Genomic DNA, 23064 nt, shown 5'->3' on the forward strand with positions numbered 1-23064 from the left:
TTACCTGGATGAATTTTGTTTTTTTGTTTTTTGAGACAAAAAAGCAAGTCCTTAAATAAAGTTTAAATGTTGAAATATATCTAATTCAATATTTATTTCTTTTGCTTGAGAGATCAGTAGCAAAATTTCAGACACGCTGTTGTGAATTTTTTTTTTTAAACAGGATTTATAAGATTGATTTATAGGGTTCCCATGAATGATCTCTTGTTGCCTACTCAATCAACCTGTAAACAATGTCTTAAAACTTTTAAAAATGGTTTTTCAAACCTTTAAAACTATTTAGATCAGTAATTTTTATTGAATTATAGTTGATTTACAGTATTGTGCTAGTTTCAAGTGTACATCATAGTGATTCAAGTTTTTTCTGATTATGTTCCATTATAAGTATTTACTCTATATTAAATATAGTCCCTTGTGCTACAGAGTAAATCCTTGTTGTTTATCTATTTTATGTATAGTAGTTTATCTCTGCTAGTCCTGTACTCCTAATTTGTCCCTCCCCACCTCCCTCACTCCTTTGGTAACCATAAGTTTGTTTTCTGTGTCTGTGAGTCTGTTTTGTAAATAAGTTCATTTGTACTGTTTTTTAGATTCCACATATAAGTGATATTATATAGTATTTATCTTTCTCTGACTTGCTTCACTAAATATAATATTCTCTAGGGCTATCCATGTTGCTGCAAATGGCAGTATTTCATTCTTTTTTATGGCTGAGTAATATTCCATTGTATACATATACCGTATCTTCTTAAGCCACTCATCTGTTGATGGGCACTTGGGTTATTTCCATGTCCTGGCTATTGTAAATAGTGCAGCTGTAAACATCAGGGTGCATGTGTCTTTTTGAATTAGAGTTTGTGTCTTTTCTGGATACAAGAGTGGATTGCTGGATCATGTAGGAGCTCTATTTTTAGTTTTTAAAAAATATTTATTTGTTTATTTTTATTTATTTGGCTGTGCCAGGGCTCTTAGTTGCAGCTTGCAGGATCTAGTTCCCTGACCAGGGATGGAACCCAGGTCCCCTGCTTTGGGAGTGTGGGGTCTTAACCACTGGACCACCAGGGAAGTCCCTATTTTTAGTTTTTTAAGGAACCTCCACACTGTTTTCCTTAGTGGCTGAACAATTTCCATTCCCACCAACAGTGTACTAGGGTTCCCTTTTCTCCACATCCTCTCCAACATTTGCTGTATGTAGACTTTTTGAAGATAGCTATTATAACAGTTGTAAGGTGATATCTCATTGTGGTTTTGATTTGCATTTCTCTAATCATTAACGATGTTGAGCATCTTTTCATGTGCCTTGGGTCATCTGCTCATCTTCTTTGGAAAAATGTCTATGTAAGTCTTATGCCCATTTTCTGATTGGATTGTTTGTTTTTTTGATATTGAGTCGTATGAGCTGTTTGTATATTTTGGATATTAACCCCTTGTATGTCACATCATTTGCAAATATTTTCTCCCATTCCTAGGTTGTCTTTTCATTTTGTTGATGGTTTCCTTTGCTCTGAAAAAGCTTTAAAATTTGATTAGGTCCCATTTGTTTATTTCTGCTATTATTTCTTTTGCCTTGAGAGACTAATGTAAGAAAATATTGCTGTGATTTTTGTCAAAGAGGATTTTGCCCATGCTCTCTTCTAGGAGTTCTATGCTGTCATGTCTTATATTTAGGTCTTTAAAGCGTTTTGAATTTATTTTTTGTACGGTGTGAGGGAGTGTTCTAATTTCAATTGATTTACATGTAGCTGTCCAGCTTTCCCAACACCACTTGTTGAAGAGACTGTCTTTTCTCCATTGTATATTTTTGCCTCCTTTGCATAAATTAATTGACCATGGGTGTGTGGGTTTATTCTAGGCTCTCTATTCTGTTCCATTGAGCTATATGTCTGTTTTTGTGACAATACCCATGGTGTTCTGATGACTGTAGATTTATAGTATAGTCTAAAGCCTGGAAGGGTTATACATCTGGCTTTTTTCTTTTTTCCTCAGGATTGCTTTGGCAGTTCTGGGTCTTCTGTGGTTCCATATAAATTTTAGGATTACTTGTTCTAGTTCTGTGAAAAATGTCATTGGTAATTTGATAAGGATTGGATTAAATCTGTATATTGCTTTGGGTAGTATGGCCGTTTTAACAATATTAATTCTTCCAATCCAAGAGCATGGAATATCTTTCCATTTCTTTGAATCATCTTCAGTTTCCTTTATCAGTATCTTTTGGTTTTCAGCATATAGGTCATTCACCTCCTTGGTTAAGTTTATACCCAGGTATTTTTTTTTTAAACATGATTTTATTTTTTATTTTATTTATTTATTTTTTAAAAATAAATTTATTTATTTATTGACTGCATTGGGTCTTCATTGCTGCACATGGGCTTTCTCTAGTTGCAGTGAGTGGGGGGCTACTCTTCATTGTGGTACACGGGCTCCTCATTGTGGTGGCTTCTCTTGTTGTGGAGCATGGGCTCTAGGTGTGTGGGCTTCAGTAGTTGTGGCACGTGGGCTCAACAGTTGTGGCTTATGGGCTCTAGAGCACAGGCTCAATAGTTGTGGCACACGGGCCCAGTTGCTCTGTGGCATGTGGGATCCTCCCAGATCAGGGATTGAACCCCTGTCCCCCACATTGGCAGGCAGATTCTTAGCCACTGCGCCATCTAGGAAGTCCCTTTTTTTTAAAAAATAAATTTATTATTTATTTATTTTATTGGCTGTATTGGGTTTTTATTTTGCTGTGTGCGGGCTGTCTTTAGTTGCGGTAAGTCTTCATTGTGGTGTGCAGGCTCCTCATTGCCATGGCTTCTTTTGTTGCAGAGCACAGGCTCTAGGTGTGTGGGCTTCAGTAGTTGCAGCACATGGGCTCAATAATTGTGGCTCACAGGCTCTAAAGCGCAGGCTCAATAGTTGTGGCGCATGGGCTTAGTTTCTCTGCGGCATGTGAGATTTTCCTGGAGCAGGGATCAAACCCGTGTCCCCTGCATTGGCAGGTGGATTCTTAACCTTTGCGCCACCTAGGAAGCCCTAGGAAGTCCCTATTTTTTATTTTTTTATTTTTTCATATTTTAAAAACAAATTTATTTATTTATTTTGGCTGTGTTGGGTCTTCATTGATGTGCACAGGCTTTCTCTAGTTGTGGCGAGCAGGGGCTACTTTTTGTTGTGGGGCACGGACTTCCCACTGCTGTGGCTTCTCTTGTTGTGGAGCACAGGTTCTAGGTGCGCAGGCTTCAGTATTTGTGGCATTCGGGCTTAATAGTTGTGGCTCACAGGCTCTAGAGTGCAGGCTCAGTAGTTGTGGTGCATGGGCTTAGTTGCTCCGTGGCATGTGGAATCTTCCCAGACCAGGGATTGAACCTGTGTCACCTGCATTGGCAGGCAGATTCTTAACCACCTCACCATCAGGGAAGTCCCCTACATGATTTTAAATGGGATTTTTGTTTTAACTTTCTCTTTCTGATATTTCATTGTTTGTATAAAGAAATGCAACAGATTTCTGCATGTTAATCTTCTATCCTGCTACCTTTCTGAATTCATTTATTAGTTCTAATAGTTTTTGTGTGGAGACTTTGGGGTTCTCTATATAGAGTGTCATGTCATCTGCAAATAGTGACAGTTTTACCTCTTCCCTTACAATTTGGATACCTTTTATTTCTTATCTGATTGCTGTGGCTAGAACTTTCAATACTATGTTGAGTAACAGTGGTGATAGTGGGCATCCTTGTCTTGTTCCTGAATTTGGTGGGAAGACTTCCAGCTTTTTACCATTGAGTGTTATGTTGGCTGTGGGTTTGTTGTAAATGGCCTTTATTATGTTGAGCTATGTTCTCTCTATACCCACTTTGATGAGAGTTTTTATCATGAATGGATGTTGAATTTGGCAACTGCTTTTTCTGCATCTAGTGAGATGATCATGGTCTTTTCTTTTGTTTCTTTTCTCCTGTCTTTTCTTTGGTTGATCTGGTGCATCACATTGATTGATCTGCATATGTTGAGCCTTCCTTGCAACCCTGCAATGAATCCATCTTGATCATGGCTATGATCCTTTTTATGTTTTGTTGGATTCAGTTTTCTAATATTTTGTTGAGTATCTTTGCATCTATATTCATCAAAGACATTGGCCTGTAATTTTCTTCTTTTGTAGTATCTTTGTCTGGTTTTGATATCAGGATGATGGTGGCCTCATAGAATGAATTAGGCAGTGTTCCCTCCTCTTCAGTTTTTTGGAATAGTTTGAGAAGGATACGTATAAGTTTGTTGTATGTTTGGTAGAATTCCACAGTGAAGCTGTCCAGTTCTGGACTTTTTTGTTTGTAGGGAGTTTTAATCCTTGTTTTCCAGTTGTTTTTTGTAGTTCTTCTTTGTTCATTTTTTCTTCTTTTTGTTTTTCCTTTAATGGTTTGATGATTTTCTTTTGCAGTGTTTGAGCTTCTTTCTTTCTAGTTTGTGTAAATCTATTGTATGTTTTTGATTTGCAGTTACCATGGGAGTTCAAGTATGTCGACACATAACTAAATCTACTTGCTTTAAACTGATAGTCATTCTAGTTCAAACACATTCTAAAAGATCTACATTTTATACTCTCCTTACTCACATTTTGTGATTTTGGTGTCCTATTTTACATCTTCATGCTTATCCTTCTACTGTTTATTGTATTGATAGTCATTCACTTTTACAGTTTTTTAAATTGCTTTTTAATCTATGTACTGGCTTACTTAAGAGATCTTCAGTCTTTTTATATATTTGCCATTCCTACTGTGATTTCCCCTTTCCTGTAGGTTTTTGCCGTTCCCCTATTAGAGAAGACCCTTCAGTATTTCTTTTAGGGTAGGGTTAGTATGGCTGAATTCTTTTAGTTTTTGTTTGTCTGAGAAGTTCTTTATCTCTCCTTCTATTTTAAATGATACTCTTGCTGGGTGGAGTATCCTAGGTTGCTGGTTTTTCCCTTTCAGTACTTTGACTATATCAGGCCACTTCCTTCTGGCCTGCAAAGTTTCTGCAGGGAAATCAGCTGATAGCCTTATGTGGGGGGTGGGGAGTCCCTTGTAACTGACTTTTTCTCTCTTGCTGCCTTTAGAATCTGCTCTTTAACTTTTGCCATTTTTAATTATGACATGTTTTGGTGTGAGTCTGTTTGCATTTATCTTCTTTGGGAGCCTCCGTGCTTTCTGTACCTGGATATCTGTTTCCTTCTTTAGGCTTGGGAAGTTTCCAGCCATAATTTCTTCAAATGCATTTTTGATCCCCTTCTCCCTCTGTTCTCCTTCTGGAACCCCTATTAGGCGTAGGTTGGCATGTTTTATATTATCCCATAGGTCTCGTATGTTGCTTTCATTTTTTTTTTCATTTGTCTTTCTGTCTGCTGTTCCGATTGGGTGATATCCATTATTCTGTCTTCCAAATCACTTATTCTTGTGTCATTTAGTTGACTATTGATTACTTCAAGATTGGTTTTCATCTCGGCAATTGTATTGTCTATTTTTGATTGGTTCATCTTTATAGCTTCTGGTTCCTTTTTACAGTGATTCTGCATTTCTATTGATAATCTTTCTTAATCCAGTTAGCATTTTTATTACCATCTTCTTGAACTTGGTGTCTAGTAGAGCTCTGTTTCATTATTTGTTCTTTCAGAGGATTTCTCTTGCTCTTTTAATTGGGAGTAGTTCCTCTGCCTTTTCATTCTACTTAACATTCTCTGTCTCTATGAAGGTAGGAGAAACAGTTATTACTGTGGTCTTAAAGGGCATTTTTATATGGGAGTGCCTGTGTGTAGACTTTGTGTGTCCAGTGTTTTTGGTGCGAGGGCTGGTTTTGGTATGGATGACAGCTGCTTCGTTCCTCAGGAAGTGCTGGCCATTATCCCCTTGAATAGGGGGTGTGGTTGGTGTTAGAGTATCTAAAGCCTGTGCAGGGTGTGAGGCAGGACATCCCCTCTGCTCCTTGACTGCCATAGTCCTGTCAGGGGTGGAGTTTGTTCCTCAGTTGTTGAAGAAGAAGCCCTGAGGGTTGGGTTCAATCAGGCTCTGTTGCCCTTGGGCATGTGCCCTGCTGCAAATGAGGTGGCTGCTGGAGCAAGGGAGGCCCTTGCAGTCACAGAGGACCTGTGGGCTGCCTGTGCATGTACCCACAGTTCTGCTCAGAAGCAGCCCAAGGTTGTATCCCTTTCTCGGTTGTGTTCATCTCAGATCTAGTGCAAGGCTATGCTGTGGAGTAGGCTGGGGCTCAGGGTTGTGGTGTGTGGCTGAAGGAATTGATGTGGCTGCACTACCAGCAGAGATCTGGGCTGCCTCTGTGGCAGACTTCTCCCTGGACATGTCTACCAGATCCGGCACTAAGCTGTGGTATGGAGTGGGCAGAGCTGAGGTGTTGACTCCTTTGGATTGGAAAGTGTGGTGAGGTGGCAGCCACCAGGGCAAGGCTCTCTCCACCCTGATTGTTAGTGAGCCAGCATGGACGCACTCCTTGTGAGTGGAGTCTAGGCTTCTCCAACCCTTCTCTCTATCCCAGTGGATTTCCCAGCAGGCAAGTGGGCTTGTCTCCTCTGTGCAGGACCCCAGGACTGGGCTGCTTAGATTGTGGCTCAACCTGCTTGCTCCCTAGGGTGAGGGTTCCAAATCCCAGAGTGCAGGTCCTAATCCAATGGCTTTTTTCCCCATCTTACCCAGTTACATGGAAATCTTTCTTGCAGGTTTGGTTATATAGGAGTTCTTCTGCCAGTTTCCAGTTGGTTTTCCACAAGAATTGTTCCACATGTAGATGTATTTTTGATGTGTTTATTGGGGGGAGGTTAGCTCTACGTCCTCCTACTCCGCCATCTTGATCCCCCTTTTCTGTCTCTGAGGAGGGAGGTGAAGGGACTGGCAGCACAGAGCTGAGAGAACTTTTTTAAATTGAAGTATAGTTGATGTACATTATTGTATAACTTTTAAGTGTACATATACTGATTCACAATTTTTTAAAGTTACACTATTTATATTTATTATAACATATTGGCTATATTGCCTGTGCTGTACAGTATATTCTTATAGCTTATTTATTTTTCTGTGTAGTAGTTTGTACCTGTTAACCCCCTACTCCTATCTTGCCTCTTCCTCTTCCCATTGGTAACCACTAGTTTGTTCTCTATATCTGTGAGTTTGTTTTAGATTCCACATGTAAGTGATATCATACAGTATTTTTCTTTCTTTGATTCATTTCACTAAAGATAATACCCTGCAGTTCCATCGATGTTGCTACAAATGGCAACAGTCATTCTTTTTTTCATGGCTGAGTAGTGTTCCATTATGTGTATATCTTCTTTATTCATTTGTCTGTTGACAGACACTTAGGTTGCTTCCATATCTTGGCAATAGTAAATAATGCTGCTGTGAATATGGTATGCATGTATCTTTCCAAATTAATGTTTTTGTTTTTTCAGGCAGATATCCAGTAATGAAACTGCTGGATCATATGGTAGTTCTATTTTTAGTGTTTTGAGAAACTTCAATGCTGTTTTCTATGGTGACTGCAGCAATTTGCATTCCCACCAATAGTGTATTAGCGTTCCCTTTTCTCCACGTCCTCACCAACATTTGTTATTTGTATTCTTTTTGATGGTAGCCATTCTAACAGGAGTGAGATGATATGTCATTGTGGTTTTGATTTGCATTTTTCTGGTAATTAATGATCTTGAGCATCTTTTCATGTGTTTATTGGCCACCTGCATTCCTCTTTGATAAAATGTCTATTCAGGTCTTCTGCCCATTTTTCAATCAGATTGTTTTCTGATGTTGAGCTGTATGAGCTGTATAAATATTTTGGATATTAACCCCTTATCAGTCACATGGTTTGCAAATGTTTTCTCCCATTCAGTAAGTGGTCTTTTTATTTTGTCAATGGTTTCCTTTGCTGTGCAAAAGCTTTGAAGTTTATTTAGGTCCCATTTGTTTATTTTTGCTTTTTTCCCCTTTGCTTTAGGGGACAGATCCAAAAAAATATTGCTACGATTTATGTCAAAGAGTATTCTGCCTATGTTTTCTTCTAGGAGTTTTATAGTTTCCCACCTTACATTTAGGTCTTTAATCCATTTTGAGTGTATTTTTGTATATGGTGTTAGACAATGGTTCTAATGTGATTCTTTTACATGAAGCTGCCTGGTTTTCCCAGGAACACTTATTGAAGAGACTTTTTTCCATTGTATATTCTTATCTCCTTTTCATAGATTAATTGACCATAGGTGTGTTGGTTTATTTCTGGGCTTTCTGTTCTGTTCCATTGATTTATGTGTCTGTTTTTATGCCAGTACCTTATTGTTTTTATTACTGTATCTTTGTAGTATAGTTTGAAGCCAGGAAGCATGATTCCTCCAGCTCTGTTTTTCTTTCCTAAGATTGTTTTGGCTTTTTGTGGTCTTTTGTGTTTCTATACAAATTTTAAAAGTATTTGTTCTAGTTCTGTGAAAAATGCCCTTGGTATTTTGGTGGGGTTTGCATTGAATCTGTAGATTGCTTGGGTAGTCTTCTAACAATATTAACAATATTGTTCTTTTAACAATATTAATGGTCATTTTAACAATATTCTTCCAATCCATGAATATGGTCTGTCTTCCTATCTGTTTGTGTCATCTTCAGCTTCTTTCATCAGTGTCTTATAGTTTTCTGAGTACAGGTCCTTTACCTCCTTAGGTAGTTTTATTCCTACTTTACTCTTTTGGATGTGATGGTAAATGGGATTGTTTCCTTACTTTCTCTTTCTGATAGTTCATTCTTAGTGTTTAGAAATGCAACAGATTTCTGTATATTAATTCTGTATCCTGCAACTTTAGTGAATTCATTGATGAGCGCTGACAGTTTTTTGGTGGCATCTCTAGGATTTTCTATGTATAGTATCATGTTTTCTCCAAACAATGACAGTTTTACTTCTTCCTTTCCAATTTGGATCCTTTCCCTTTCCCTTCCCTTCCCTTATTGCTGTGGCTAGGACTTCCAATACTATCTTGAATAAAAGTGGCAAGAGTGGGCATGCTTACCTTGTTCCTGATCTTAGAGGAAATGCTTTCAGCTTTTCACTGCTGAGCATGATGTTAGTAGTGGGCTTGTCATATGCGGCCTTTATTATGTTGAAGTATGTTTCAGTCTGTGCCCACTTTCTGGAGAGTTTTTATCATAAATTGATATTGAATTTTTATCAAAAGCTTTTTCTGAATCTGTTGACATGATCATATAGGTTTTTTTTTTTAATTTCCTTTTTTTTCCTTAAGCTCTTTAGTGGAAAATAATTGCTTTACACTCGCAGGCCAGCTTTTGAGGTACACCAAAGTGAATTAGCTGTATTTATACATATATTCTCATATCCCCTCCCTCCCATGATTCCCTCCCACTCTCCCTGTCCTGGCCCTCTAAGGCATCACCCATCATCAAGTTGATCTCCCTTTGTTATACAGCAGCTTCCCACTAGCTATCTATTTTACAGTTGGTAGTGTATATATGTTTATGCTACTCTCTCACTTTGTCCCAGCTCCCCCTTTGTCCCCCGCCCCCCCCCAACCCCGTGTCATTGGCTGTGTTGGGTCTTCATTGCTGCACATGGACTTTCTCTAGTTGTGGTGAGTGGGGGCTACTCTTTGTTGTGGTGTATGGGCTCCTCATTGTGGTGACTTCTCTTGTTGTGGAGCTTGGGCTCTAGGAGCACAGGCTTCAGTAGTTGCAGCACATGGGATCAAGAGTTGTGGCTCATGGGCTCTAAAGCGCAGGCTCAATAGTTGTGGCGCATGGGCTTAGTTGCTCCATGGCATGTGGGATCTTCCTGGAGCAGGGATCAAACTCATGTCCCCTGCATTGGCAGGCAGATTCTTAACCACCGCACCACCTAGAAAGTCTCAATTCTACTGCTTTTTATGGGATGTTCTGTGTATATCTATTAAGTCCATTTGGTCTAATGTGTCATTTAAGGCCAGTGTTCCCTTATCGATTTGCTGGATGTTTTGTCCATTGATGTAAGTGTGGTAAGTTCCCCTATTATTATTGTTACTATCAATTTCTGCCTTTATGTCCATTAATATTTCCTTTATGTATTTAGGTGTTCCTATGTTGTGTACATATGTTTACAATTGTTATATCTTTTTCTTGGGATTGATCCCTTGGTCATTATGTAATGTCATTCTTTATCTCTTATAACAGTCTTTATTTTAAAGTCTATTTTTTCTGATATGCATATTGCTACCTTGGCTTTCTTTTGATTTCCATTTGCATCTTTTCCATCCTCTCACTTTCAGTTTGTATCTTTTTTTTTTTTAATTAATTTATTTATTGGCTGCATTGGGTCTTTGTTGCTGCCCACAGGTTTTCTCTAGTTGAGGAGAGCAGGGGCTACTCTTTGTTGTGGTGCATAGGGTTCTCACTGTGATGGCTTTTCTGGTTGTGGAGCACAGGCTTTAGGCACATGGCCTTCAGTAGTTGGAAGGCATGGGCTTAGTTGCTCCACAGCATGTGGGATCTTCCTGGACCAGGGCTCAAACCCATGTCCTCTGCATTGGCAGGTGTATTTTTAACCACTGCACCACCAGGGAAGCCCATTTGTGTATATCTTTACATCTGATATGAGTCTCTTGTAGGCAGGATATATATATATATATGTCTTGTTTTTTTATTCATTCAGCTACTCTGTCTTTTGATTGTAGCATTTAGTCCATTTACATTTAAAGTAATGACTGCTAAGTATGTTCGTATTGCCATTTTGTTAGTTGTTTTGGGTTATTTTTATAGGTTTTTGTTGTTCCTTTCTTCTTTTGTTCTCTTGTGATTTGATGACTATCTTTAGTGTTATGTTTGGATTCCTTTTGTGTGTGTGTGTGTGTGTATATTTCAGATTTTGTGTGTGGTTACCATGAGGTTTTGTGTGTGTGTTTTTTTCTTTTTTTAATATTTATTTAGGCTGTGCTGGGTCTTAGTTGTGGCATGTGGGATCTTCATTGCTGCATGCATGTGGGATTTAGTTCCTTGACCAGGGATTGAACCCAGGCACCCTGCATTGGGAGCATGGAGTCTTGGCCACTGGACCAACAGGGAAGTCCCCCATGAGGTTTTTATATAGTGGTCATATATATATGATTTTTTTAAGTTGCTGATCTCTTAATTTCCAATGCCTTTTAACAACCCTGCATTTATACTCTCCTCCCCTCACGTTTACTGTTTTTGATATTATATTTTACACCTAATTGTTTTGTGTATCCCTTTACTGCTTATTGTGGATGTAGATGATTTTACTCCTTTTGTGTTTTAACCTTCCTGTTAACTGTGTATGGATGATTTCCTACCTTTACTGTTTGCCTTTACCAATGAGCTTTATCCTTTTGTAATTTTCAGGTATCCGGTTTGGCCTTTTCTTTTTTGCTTAGAGAAGTTCCTTTAACATTTCTTGTAAAGCTGGTTTCGTGGTGCTGAACTCTTTTTGCTTTTGCCTGTCTGTAAGGCTTTTGATCTCGCCATCAAATCTGAATGAGAGCCTTGCTGGGTAGAGTATTCTTGGTTGTTGTAGGTTTTTCCCTCTCATCAATTTAAGTATATTATGCCATTCCCTTCTGGCCTGAAGAGTTTCTGCTGAAAAGTCAGCTGATAGCTTTATGGGACTTTCTTTGTATTTCATTTATTGTTTTTCCCTTGCTGCTTTTAATATTCTCTCTTTATCTTTAATTTCTGCCATTTTGATTACAATGTGTCTTGGTGTGTTTCTCTTTGGGTTAATCCTGTAGGGTACTCTGCACTTCCTGGATTGGAAATTTGTTTCCTTTCCCATTTTAGGCAAGTTTTCATCTATTATGTCTTTTTTAATTAATTAATTTATTGGCTCTGTTGGGCCTTCATTGCTGCACATGGGCTTTCTCTAGTTGCGGTGAGTGGGGCTACTCTTTGTTGCCGTGCATGGGCTTCTCAGTGTGGTGGCTTCTCGTTGCAGAGCATGGGTTCTAGGCATGCAGGCTTCAGTCGTTGTGGCATGTGGGCTCGCAGGCTCTAGAGCACAGGCTCAGTAGTTGGATTCACATGCTTAGTTGCTCTGTGGCATGTGGGATCTTCCTGGAGCAGGGATTGAACCCATGTCCCATGCATTGGCAGGCGGATTCTTAACCACTGTGCCACCTAGGAAGTCCTATTATGTCTTCAAATATGTTCTCAGATCCCTTTTCTCTCTTTCCTCCTTCTTGGACCTCTATAATGTGAATATTAGTGCACTTGATGTTGTCCCAGTGATCCATTAAATTGTCCTCATTTCTTTTCATTATTTTTTCTGTTCAGCTTTGGCAATTTCTACTTCTCCATCTTCCAGCTTGCTGATCCGTTCTTCTGTACCATTTAGTCTACTGTTGATTTCTTCTAGTACATTTTTCACTTAAGTTATTGTATTCTTCATCTCTCTTTGGTTGTTCTTTATATTTTCCAACTCTTTGTTTAAAACTTCCAACTTCTTTCACTGTTTATCCATTCTTTTCCTGAGTTCTGTGATCATTTTTATGATCACTACCCTGAACTCTTTCTTGAGTAGACTGCATATTTCCACTTTGCTTAGTTTTTCTTCTGGGGTTCTTCTTCCTTCATTTGGAAAATATCCCTCTGTCACCTCATTTTGCCTAAGTTGTTTTTATTTTTTTGTATCTGGCAAGTTGGTTACATTTCCTGACCCTGGAGAAGTGGCTTTTTGTAGGAGATATCCTATGCATCCCAGCAACACATCCTCCTTGTTACCCAAGCTGTATGCTCTAGGGGATCCCCCTATGAGGGCTGCATGGGTCTTCTGCTGTGGCAAGCTGTGTGGGTAGTTTGGTAGGCTTGATTGGCTCCTGGTCCCATTGGTTGCCAGGCCTTGCCTTGTGTGGAAGGTGCTAACCACTGGTTGGTGGGACCAGATCACATGGTGGCTGACTGTGGAACCCAGGAAGGCCTGGACTAGTGCTATGCACTAGTGGGTGGAGTCAAGGCCCAGGAGACTGGGGCTGTTGCCCATCCACTGGTGATGGAAACCAGGTCCTGGGGCTAGTGCCAGCCTACTGGCAGGCAGAACCAGATCCTGGAATCTGGTCATAGTGCACAGGGGTGCCTGAGCTGCTGTCAGATCACTGGTGGGTGAGGCCCATTCCTGACATGGTTGAGTGCAGAGTCCAGAGCATCCTGAAGTTTGTGTTGGCCTACTAGTGGGCAGGGCCAGGGCCCAGCTGCTCCTAGTGCAGAATCTGGCCTGCTGGTTAGGAGTCTGGGTCCATAGGCTGTGGAGCTGTGGTATTCTTGCTGCTGGTGTCTGCCTCCTGGTGGGTGAGGCTGGTCTGGAGGCTAGAGCAAGCTCCTTGGAGTGTGGGACTGTGGCCCAGGCACTGGTGCCTGCTCATGGGTAGGTGGAGCTGGGCCCTATAGTGGGCAAGGCCATGTCCAGAGGTGGCTGTGGGCTCAGGGGGTCTTAAGGCAGCTTATCTGATGGTGAGTGGAGCTGTGTCCCCACCCAGTTAGTTGCTTGGCCTAAGGTGTCCCAGCAGTGGTGCCTGTAGGCTATTGGGCCAGGGCCAGGCTGGGTCCTGGGGCTAATAAGCTGGAGGGAGGATTCCACAATGGCACCAGCACCAGTGTCCACGTGGTAGAATGAGCTCCCAAGAATGGCCACTGCAAGTGTCTGTATCCCTAGGGTGATCTGCAATTGCCTTGTGCCTCTCCAGGAGACTCTCTAAGAGCACCAGGTAGGTCTAACCCAGGCTCCTATCAAATTTCTGCTCCTTCCCTGGGTCCCAGAGCATGCGAGATTTTGTGTGTGCCCTTTGAGAGTGAAGTCTCTTTCTCCCAGCACTCTGGGACTCTTGAAAGTAAGCCCTGTTGGCCTTTCAAAGCCAAATGCTCTAGGTGCTTGTCTTGCTGGTGCAGGATGCTTGGGCTGGGGAGCCTGACTTGGGGCTTAGAACTCTCTTTTGGGAGAACCTGTGCAATTGTAATTCTGTATGTGGGTTCCCCATTTGGGGGTATGGGACTTGGCTGTATTGTGGCTCTGCCCCTCCTGTCCGTCTTGTTGTGATTCCTTCTTTATACTATCTTTATTAGTCATAGATCTCTTTGGTAGGTTCTGGTCTTTCCAAAGTGTGAACTTTGGAAGCTGATTAGAACAAGTCAACTTTATGAGATAATCACAGATGGGAACATTAACTGGATATTAGACAGTATGAAGGAATTATTGGTGCATTTTTTAAAGTGTGATAATGGCATTTTATCTCTTGAAGGTGCATATAGAAATATTTATAGATGAAATAAGGTATCAGAAATTCCCTTAATCCAGTGATAGGCGTAGGTGTGGAAGAAGTGAGGGTGGGGTAAGAGATGATACATCCACAGGTTGATAATTTTTGAAGCTGGGTCATGGGGATGTAGTTTATTGTACTATTTTCTCTACTTTGTGTGTGTTTAAAAAAAATTTTCCACTGAGAGGGAAAAAAGCAGGTATGAAAAGTGTCTTGCACATAGTGGCAGCTCAATAAATGATTGTTTCTGTAATCTAACAATGAGCAAACTGCACTTTAGAGAAATTAAGTAACTTACCTAAAGTCACACAGGTGGCAAACTCCACAGTCTGCTTCTCAGAGAGTCCTCTGTGTAGGTAGCCACGATAAACACAGAGGCCACTCACTGAAATTGAATTTTTATTCCAAAGACTAATGGGTAGAAAGACAGCAGGCCAAAACTGAAAACAGTTTGCTTAACTGGAAATTAGAAGCAGTTGCTTTGCAGGAGAGCAAACAGTAGGTGACAGCCTTGGCACTCTGATAAGTTATAACCAAGAAAGCATAAAAATAACCAATGTCCTTCTGATACACAATGCAGATGTGCAGCATTTACAGCAAATAACAGAAAGAAAGGAAGAAAGGAAAGGAAAAAAATCCACAAAATCCCAAGACTCAGAAATTAACATTCACTTAAGAACATAGTGGTGAAGACTTTTGGTAGCAAAATTTTCACAATTCTTAAAATGGGAGACTTCAAAAGTACTTCTTTAAGTTCAAAAGCTAAAAAAAAACTGAAGCGGGAATAGTTACACTGGCTTAGAAGAGCTGCCGCCTGTCACAAAGATGACAATCAGTCCTAGTTCCAAACACAGTGATAACCGGTGAACCTGACGAACCGAAGAGACAGGCCGACTGGCAGGCACTGACGTCACTGATTGAACACGCTGGGAGCACTCATCACTAAGAGCTACTGCTCCTCCTGACTGATGCCAATGTTGGCTTTCTGCACCTCGAGTTCCTCGGCACTGACCATCGATGGGTCAATAGCTGCATATTTGGTTCCATGAAATTGCAGCAAATGAATCTGCAGAAATGCAGAATAATTATTCTAAACATCGCTGTCATATATTAATGGTTTATATTTCTAAATTTAGAGTACTGGAGGAATGGGCAAGATACGAGTAGGGGGTTAAAAGGTACAAACTACTATGTATAAAGTAAGCTACAAGGAGATACTGTACAGCACAGGGAATACAGCCAATATTTTATAATAACTTTAGAGTATAAGCTATAAAAACACAGAATCACTATACAGAACACCTGAAACTAATGTTATAAATCAACTATACCTCAATAAAAATAAACAATAAAAAATTAGAATAATACATACTAATTAGAGAAAAATTAGAAAACAGAAAAGTCAAACATTAATGTGTAACCAGTCTTTCCAGGTAATGACAAATTCTTACTGACATCTTAAACTGCGGCATGTTGCGTCATGAGTAGGTGCTTCCCCTTCCCCTCTGCGGCTGTGAAGCAGGTCCTTCCCATCCTCTGCTGTTCTAACACTGTAATGACCGTCTCTGGGAATCAAGTTTTTCTGTATTTACAATCCTCTCCTTAGGATCTGTTGCCACACGTGGATGACAGGATCAAAGAACGTGACTGGTTTTTTAAGGCTCTTAATACTACTTGCCAAACCGCAAAGCAACCATTTCTCACCACTATTCTAATGTCCGTTTAGGTAGGTATTACAAGAGGCGGGTGTGTGTGTGTGTGTGTGTGTGTGTGTTTTAATGCATTAAAATTAGACCAAGAAGTCAATTTGTGGGATTCAGATTGACTCCATTTAAGATTTAAGTCTGGTGTCCTGCTCTGACTGAATTCATCGTGTCTGGGAGCCAAGGTCCCATCGTACCAAATGGCTACTGCAGTGTGTGAGTTCAGGCCTGTGATTCTTAGAAAAGGGATAATGGACAGAGAGTCACTGAGGTGTCTCTAATATGCCTGTAAATTATTAATGTAGACCACCTTTATCAAGTCGATGCTTCATTCCTACAGAGAATTCTGTAGTTCTCTTACTCTTGACTCCACCACCAAAAAAAAAAACAAAAAAAACTTTATGTTTCAAACCATAGACTCTGGGTTCAAAGTGCTCTGGGTTCCAACCTAGGACCTACCTGTACATAGAGATTCACCTCTGCACTTCTGCACAGGTATGGGAAATTGCCTCCTGTCTTAAGGTGAGCCCTTCGGGCATTAGGATACAATTTGTACATTTCTTCTTTAGCTTCAGTTGAAAGTGCACTCTGGTCAAACACCTTTAAAAGAACATGAGGTGAAAACTGTTATTTCAATGTGTTCTTTTCACATTAAGCAAAGTGCCCCCCCCAGCACCCTTTCAGGAGACATGGCTGAACCCTCTGGAGACTGGGCCACCCCCTCCCGCTCATCCCTGGCGACTCTAACACCGATATAAAACATTAATATAGATTTTACTGCCAAATGTCTCTTGTGTTGTTTAGGGGAAAAAATTCTACCGTGAATTTCATTTGTCCTCAAACAGTTTACTAAATTAATAGAATATTAATAGCGAACAATCACTGAAAAATACCGATTTCAAAAAGATCGTGAAACCCCAAAAGAATTTATTATTAATAATTATTAATTAAAAAACAGTTATATAAGTAGTATATGCTCAGTGAAAAAAAATTCAAAAAAATTTTTTAAGAGTATAAGATAAAAAGTCCAAACTTTTTCCTGGGGAAGCCACTGTTAGAAGTTTGGAATAATGACTCTAGAATCTTATAATACTCACATAAATTTATGTTTATACACATGCAAAAAATTATTCAAAGTAATTTAAAAGGAACAAAAAAACCCATGAAAATAAAAATAGATGCATCACTACCTTGCTAAAACTTGTACACAGTTTTAAGTGACTGTGTAATCAAGTGGTGAACACAGATTTGAAAGGGCAGGCAGAGCAAATGCACTGTGAGGACCATACATTTCACTGAGTGTACTGAAGAGCTTGCTCTTGGTAAATGTTGGAATATAGCAATTATAGTGGAGAATAAGTTATTGTACATGTTTGTAATGGATAATTTCCTGATAAAAATCAATTCTTAAAAATACCACATTATTTGCATTTAGGAATAAATCCATTATGAGACAGAATAGTTACATGATTAAAATAAACAGTCAAAGCCACAGTGAGATACCACTTCACACCCACTAGCGTGGCCACTAGAAAAAAACAGAAAATAAGTGTTGTTGAGGATATGGAGAAACTGGAAACCTTAGGCATTGCTAGTGGGAATGTACAATGGCACAGCCCCTGCAGAAGACGATAAGGCAGTTCCTCAAAAAGTTAAATACAGAGTTACCAAATAATTCAGTAATTCCACTTCTACGTATGCACTACCCAAAAGAACTGAAAGCAGGAACTCAAGAGGGTATTTGTACACCAATGTTCACAATAGCCAAAAGGTGGAAACAACTCAAATATCGATCAACAGATGAAAAGATAAACATAATATGGTATGTACAATGGAATATTATTCAACCGTAAAAGTGAATGACATTCTAACATGGATGAACCTTGAAAACATTATGCTAAGTAAGTGAAACAAGCCAGACACAAAAGGATAATTATATGATCCCACCTACATGAGGTACCTAGAATGGGCAAATTCATAGAGACAAAAAGTAGAATAAAGGTTACTAGGGACTGGGGTGGGGGGAGGGGATGGGGAGTTATTGTTTAATGGGTACAGAGTTTCAGTTTGGGATGATGGAAAGTTCTGGAGATGGGTAACAGTGGTGGCTGGATCACACTGTAAATGTACCATGCTTTAACATGGTTTCAATGGTGAATTTTGTTATGTATATTTCACTACAATTAAAAAAATATAAGATGGAAGCTTCTATGTTAATTAGACTTTATGGAATTCTTGATTCTATGCCCCCATGAGGCACCTTCACTTTGCTGCTCAGATTTGTAATAGCTAAGGAGTAATATCTGCTGATGAGAAGAGCAAAGCAAACCAAAATGGGCAAGGACTACTATGTTTAAATTTACTTTGGTTTCAATGGTGTTATTCTTGCCAGGAAAAATACAGGCTAAGCAATAAAATATTATTTTGGAATTGAGAAAGCTGGGTAAATTAAAAAAAAAAATCCAAGGCAGCGTTTGAAGAGGCACACTGAAAAATCACAAAATAATTATAAGGTGGATCTTCACATATACCTATAAAAAAGGCAAAGCATCTATTTTATTTGAAGGAAAACTTACATCCATAATGGTTACAGGGATGTCCCGAATTTTATGAGGTTCCACGTAGGAATTTTGACAATTCAGGGTAAGTCTTGAAGCCAGTTCACTCTGACCCAAACTTTCCAGCTGCAGAAAGAAACACAGGTAGTTTTTTTTTTTTTAATTAATTTTTTTTCACATTTACATTAAGTCAACAGATAACATCTGTGCTTATAAAGGTGGTATTATGTGTGGTGGGGCCAGTAAGGTCACCACTGAGGAAACACAATGTATTTGAGACCATAACTGGGCCTTGCAAGTGGTGACATTCTTCTATTTTGGGCACCTGGCCTTCCACAGTCCCCAGTCTGAGCTGCTTCTTCAACCAGGTGCCTGTGGGCAGCAAGCCAATTCCAGCAGCTCAAGAGGACAGATAAACATTTCAGTGATCTTAGAGCTGGAAGAGGCCTCAGAAAAAAACATCTATCCCAGTAGTTCCTAAATGCAAGTCTACGGACCTGCTCCATCACAATTACCGGGGGGTGGGGTGGGGGTGGGGGGTGGGAGAGGAGGAGCGAGGTAGAAACAGACTCCCAGAGCCCTCAGCCAGGGATTCCAGTTCAATGGTCTGGTGTGAGGCCTTAGAATCTGTATTTTTAAAAGCTCCCCCAAGTGATTCTGATGAATTACTTAACAGCTGTAATATCTGTCTGGATGTATTAAAGTTAATATGGAAGAATGCTTACCAAGCACCTCTCATACACGCTCAGTGAGACAGGTATTTCTTCAGGAACCAAGCAGACATGAAAATTTCCAGTACCCCACCCCAAGGCCACGATCCTTACCCTGTCCACCATGAAATCAATGGCATCAGCCATCATAGGGTCCACTGGGCCAGATGAAAAGTTTCCTAAAACTATTTTTTTGAGCATAAATGATGGCATCAGCCAAAAGCTGTAAAAACAAAACAAAACAAACCACACCTGATCAGTTACACTTTCAAGACTACACATAAATGGCAACATTCATTCAACACTGAAGCTTTGTATTAGCTAGGTACTTGGGATCCAGAGATAAAAAAACAAACTAGTCCCTTCCTTTAAAGAGCTAGTTTTGAAGCATCTAGTTTTTGTATCCTTTCTCAAGTTCCCAGAGAGTTATGGTTCAATATGATCCAACTTTTGAGGATTTGGAATAATTATAAGCAATATCCTTCACTGAGGTGGGCATTCTGATGATTCTAAGATTTTTTATTTGGTCTTATTTCCAATGGGTAACCTATTTGGGGTAAACAACACTTACCATATCAACCTTAAGGTTTATATCACCTTTTGATTGACTGACATTAAAGATAGACTTCAAAATAGCAAAATCACAGAGTTATTATTATACCTCCTATTCCTACTGCTGGATTCAGTTGGGCTAATTCAAGGCAATTCAATCTTTATGTATTTCTATATGTGATCTTTAGTTAGTATTTACTCCACTAATTACATTGAGAGCCATTATATAGGGTAAACGTGAATTTCTCTAAACCTATGCTGAAAATGACTTATAAAAGGTGCAGACCACCTTCCGACGCATAATCTCAGTGCGCTTCCCTCACAAGGACCAGGCTGCCATCTTTCAGTCATCCTCAGTGATCTAAGTTCTCTCCCCTACCTCCCACAGCTTCTTCTAAAGGTGATGCTGCCTCGTGTGCTATGTGGGGGGTGCATCTTCTTGCTCTGCCCCTCCCTGCAGCCTCCATGTGGCACAAAGTAAGGACTCAGACATTTGATAAAAAGTAGCTGATATGCAAGAGCACAAAATGGGGAAAATATTGGCTTCTGACAATTAAAACAACATGAAAAATCAGAAATAATCAATGACTTTTAGGGCACCATCTGGACATGAAGTATCTATGCCTAATGTATACAAGAAATTGTTGCACGAATGCTGAGTAAACAACTGAGAAAATATCAGGAAAAATATTTTAAAAATCAGAATGCAGTGTTAAGTAGATGTGAAAACCATGAAAACAGTGTTTATCTAGAACATTATGTGAAAGCCAATCTGATCACACAGGTATGTTTAGTCACTAGGCTGCTTTCTGAGGTAGAGCCTAGCCTGCCTAGCAATGAAAGAAATATCATGAAGTCAGCTTTAAGGTACCATCAGGCACCTATCAAGCTGATTAAAATGATACAATTCATAAAGGGATGGCTCAGAGGAAACGGGTACCCCACTGGTTGCCCCCCAAAGCATTCCATCATTTACATCTTTCTAAAAAGCAGACTAATGTAAAAGTGTCAGGATGTACAGAACATCTACTGACAGACTAAATGCTCTAATCTCTCCCTTTTGGGGAACATATCTCAAGGAAATAACCCAGAAAGGGAAGGAACAAAAGTAATTTGTACAAAGATTTACAGTAGAACATGGTGAAAAATTGGGAGAAGCCAAAGGCCTTAAAAAACTAACAGCCAATACACAGAACTGTGTACACAAAATACTAAGTGGAGCAAGCAGAACACAGTATCAGTTACATATACACTGAAGGGAAACTGTAAAGGCATATGAACGGATAGTAAACAAAGCTAAACAATGATTTAAAGTAACGGAAACAGCTAAATTTAGAATTCTTTCAAGTCCTTTCTTTTGCAAAGGTGATTGTTTCTTTTTTTTTCTTTAAGAACTTTTATTGAGATACAAGGGTGATTATAATTTTAAAAACCAAGGTGGTTTCAGAAGACACAAGTATATATGACCCTTCCCTCCCTAATGCATCAAAAAACCAAAAGCCAACACTCAAAATTCCACTGAAAATAATAAAAATGTTGGTCGAATGTTTACATTCTTACCTGTTTGCGGTCCATGTTTGGTTAAAGATAGAAGTGTCACTGAAGGAATTGCAGAGGATGAGGGAGTGGACTCTGGGAGATTTGTGAGTGTATTCAGCAAACTTCTGGGCCAAAAAGCCTCCCAAAGAAGCCCCAAAGAGATGAACCTAATTGGAAACAAACAGAAAGATCCTAAAAACAATGATCAATCTTGAAGTATCAAAAAAATTGTTTTAATTATCACCAACCACAGAATACAATGTCAACACCAGTCATCAGACTGAAATATTTACAGCAGTTAGAAGTTTAGGAAATAATGTATTTAAATGCAATGTCTACACCCTGTCAAGAAAAAATTCAACTGTGCACATAAATTATACAAATTAAAGATTATTCACAGATTACATTAGAAAACTAAACTATTTTGTAGTTTCTGTTTAAGAAAACTATGATTTGGTAATTCCACTCGTAGGTATGTACCCAAGAGAACTGAAAACATCTGTCTACACAAAATCTTGTATAAGAATGTTCCTAGCAACATTACTCATCATAACTAACCAATGGAAACAAACCAAATGATGAATGGATAAATAAAATGTGTTATAGCCATACAATGGGATATTATTTGACAATAAAAAGGAATGAAATATTGATACAATCTGCAACACTGATGAACCTTGAAAATGTTATGCTAAGTGAAAAAAGCCAGTCATAAAAGACCACAAATTACATCATTCCACTTACATAGAATATCCAGAATAGGCAAATCCATAGAGACAGGGCTCTGGGGAGGAAGGGTAGGGAATGACTGCTAAGTATGGGGTTTCTTTTTGGGGTGGAAAAATGTTCAAAAATTGACTGTGGTGATGGTTGCACATATCTGTGAATATATTAAAAACCAGTGAAATATACACTTTAAAAGGGTAAACTGTATGGTATGTGAATTCTATCTCAAAAGAACTGTTATTAAAAAATAAAAGACACCACCAGACTTAACAATGTAAATGTTGCATTAAAATCACATGTGAGTAATTAGTTTCAAGGTACTCACTTTATCCAGCTGTAAATGGTCTAAAAGTTTTCTGAATCCATCACAGAATTCAAGATGGTCCCAATAAACTGGATACTGCAACTAGAATAGTAACAATAATTTTAAGATTTATTTTTAAAACTGTAAAGGTAAAATGCAACTCATACATATCTGAAAAATTTTGGACTTTCCTAATAGCATTTCTCATTTGCTCAATCTCTGCTCCTTATTCAAAATATGTGAAAATAAGCTTGCACCTTATCATAAACGTCAAAATTCACATTTTATCTAACAGAACAATTTAAAAAATAAAAATAAAAAAGCACACTCTAGTGATACTGTATACACAACACTCTTAGTTCACATCAATTTCCTTTTCAAATAGCTGAGAAACTCTGAGGATCAAGGGTGAACAGAGCAGAACCCATTCAAAGGAAAGAAATTCTGTTTTCCCTTTAAACCAATTTCATTCTGAATTATGGCTCAGGAGAACTAGAAATAAAATCTGTTCTAAAGAGAGTTTCCTCTCTTTTTGGTAGCATTTCTTTAAGGGAGTATTTAATAAAATTGTTCCTCTACTTCTAATGACTTAGTCATTCTACCCAATTTCATGTAGTACTTTTGTTTGTGACCAAAAATTTCAGGTGCTTGACTCTAAGTAGCCTATTAATGTTGACAATAATGAAGACAAAGAAACACAAGTCACTAATTCCCTTCTAGGGGACGGAGGCTTGTCACC

The 23064-nt window shown here is 39.1% G+C and overlaps 1 protein-coding gene across 10 annotated transcripts in view; it reads right to left on the reverse strand.

Annotated features, from left to right (window-relative positions):
- The window catches only part of SPG21 (SPG21 abhydrolase domain containing, maspardin), a 47576-nt gene that overhangs the window by 9310 nt on the left and 15202 nt on the right, over nucleotides 1–23064 (reverse strand). For 7 of the 10 annotated variants that reach the window (XM_057722833.1, XM_057722838.1, XM_057722837.1 and 4 more), the window contains 6 exons: nucleotides 22347–22427; nucleotides 21317–21462; nucleotides 19319–19427; nucleotides 18513–18620; nucleotides 16396–16536; nucleotides 14620–15299 (listed from right to left, as the gene is read on the reverse strand). In XM_057722833.1, coding sequence (XP_057578816.1) covers nucleotides 15183–15299; nucleotides 16396–16536; nucleotides 18513–18620; nucleotides 19319–19427; nucleotides 21317–21462; nucleotides 22347–22427 — 702 coding nt within the window. In that variant the 3' untranslated portion in view covers nucleotides 14620–15182. Of the gene's footprint in view, nucleotides 1–14619; nucleotides 15300–15688; nucleotides 15843–16395; nucleotides 16537–18512; nucleotides 18621–19318; nucleotides 19428–21316; nucleotides 21463–22346; nucleotides 22428–23064 lie in introns of those variants that run through there. The other 3 variants (XM_057722840.1, XM_057722841.1, XR_009051414.1) reach the window with 2 other exon arrangements.

Source organism: Hippopotamus amphibius, chromosome 2, assembly GCF_030028045.1.
Source record: "Hippopotamus amphibius kiboko isolate mHipAmp2 chromosome 2, mHipAmp2.hap2, whole genome shotgun sequence".
Taxonomy (NCBI): domain Eukaryota; kingdom Metazoa; phylum Chordata; class Mammalia; order Artiodactyla; family Hippopotamidae; genus Hippopotamus; species Hippopotamus amphibius.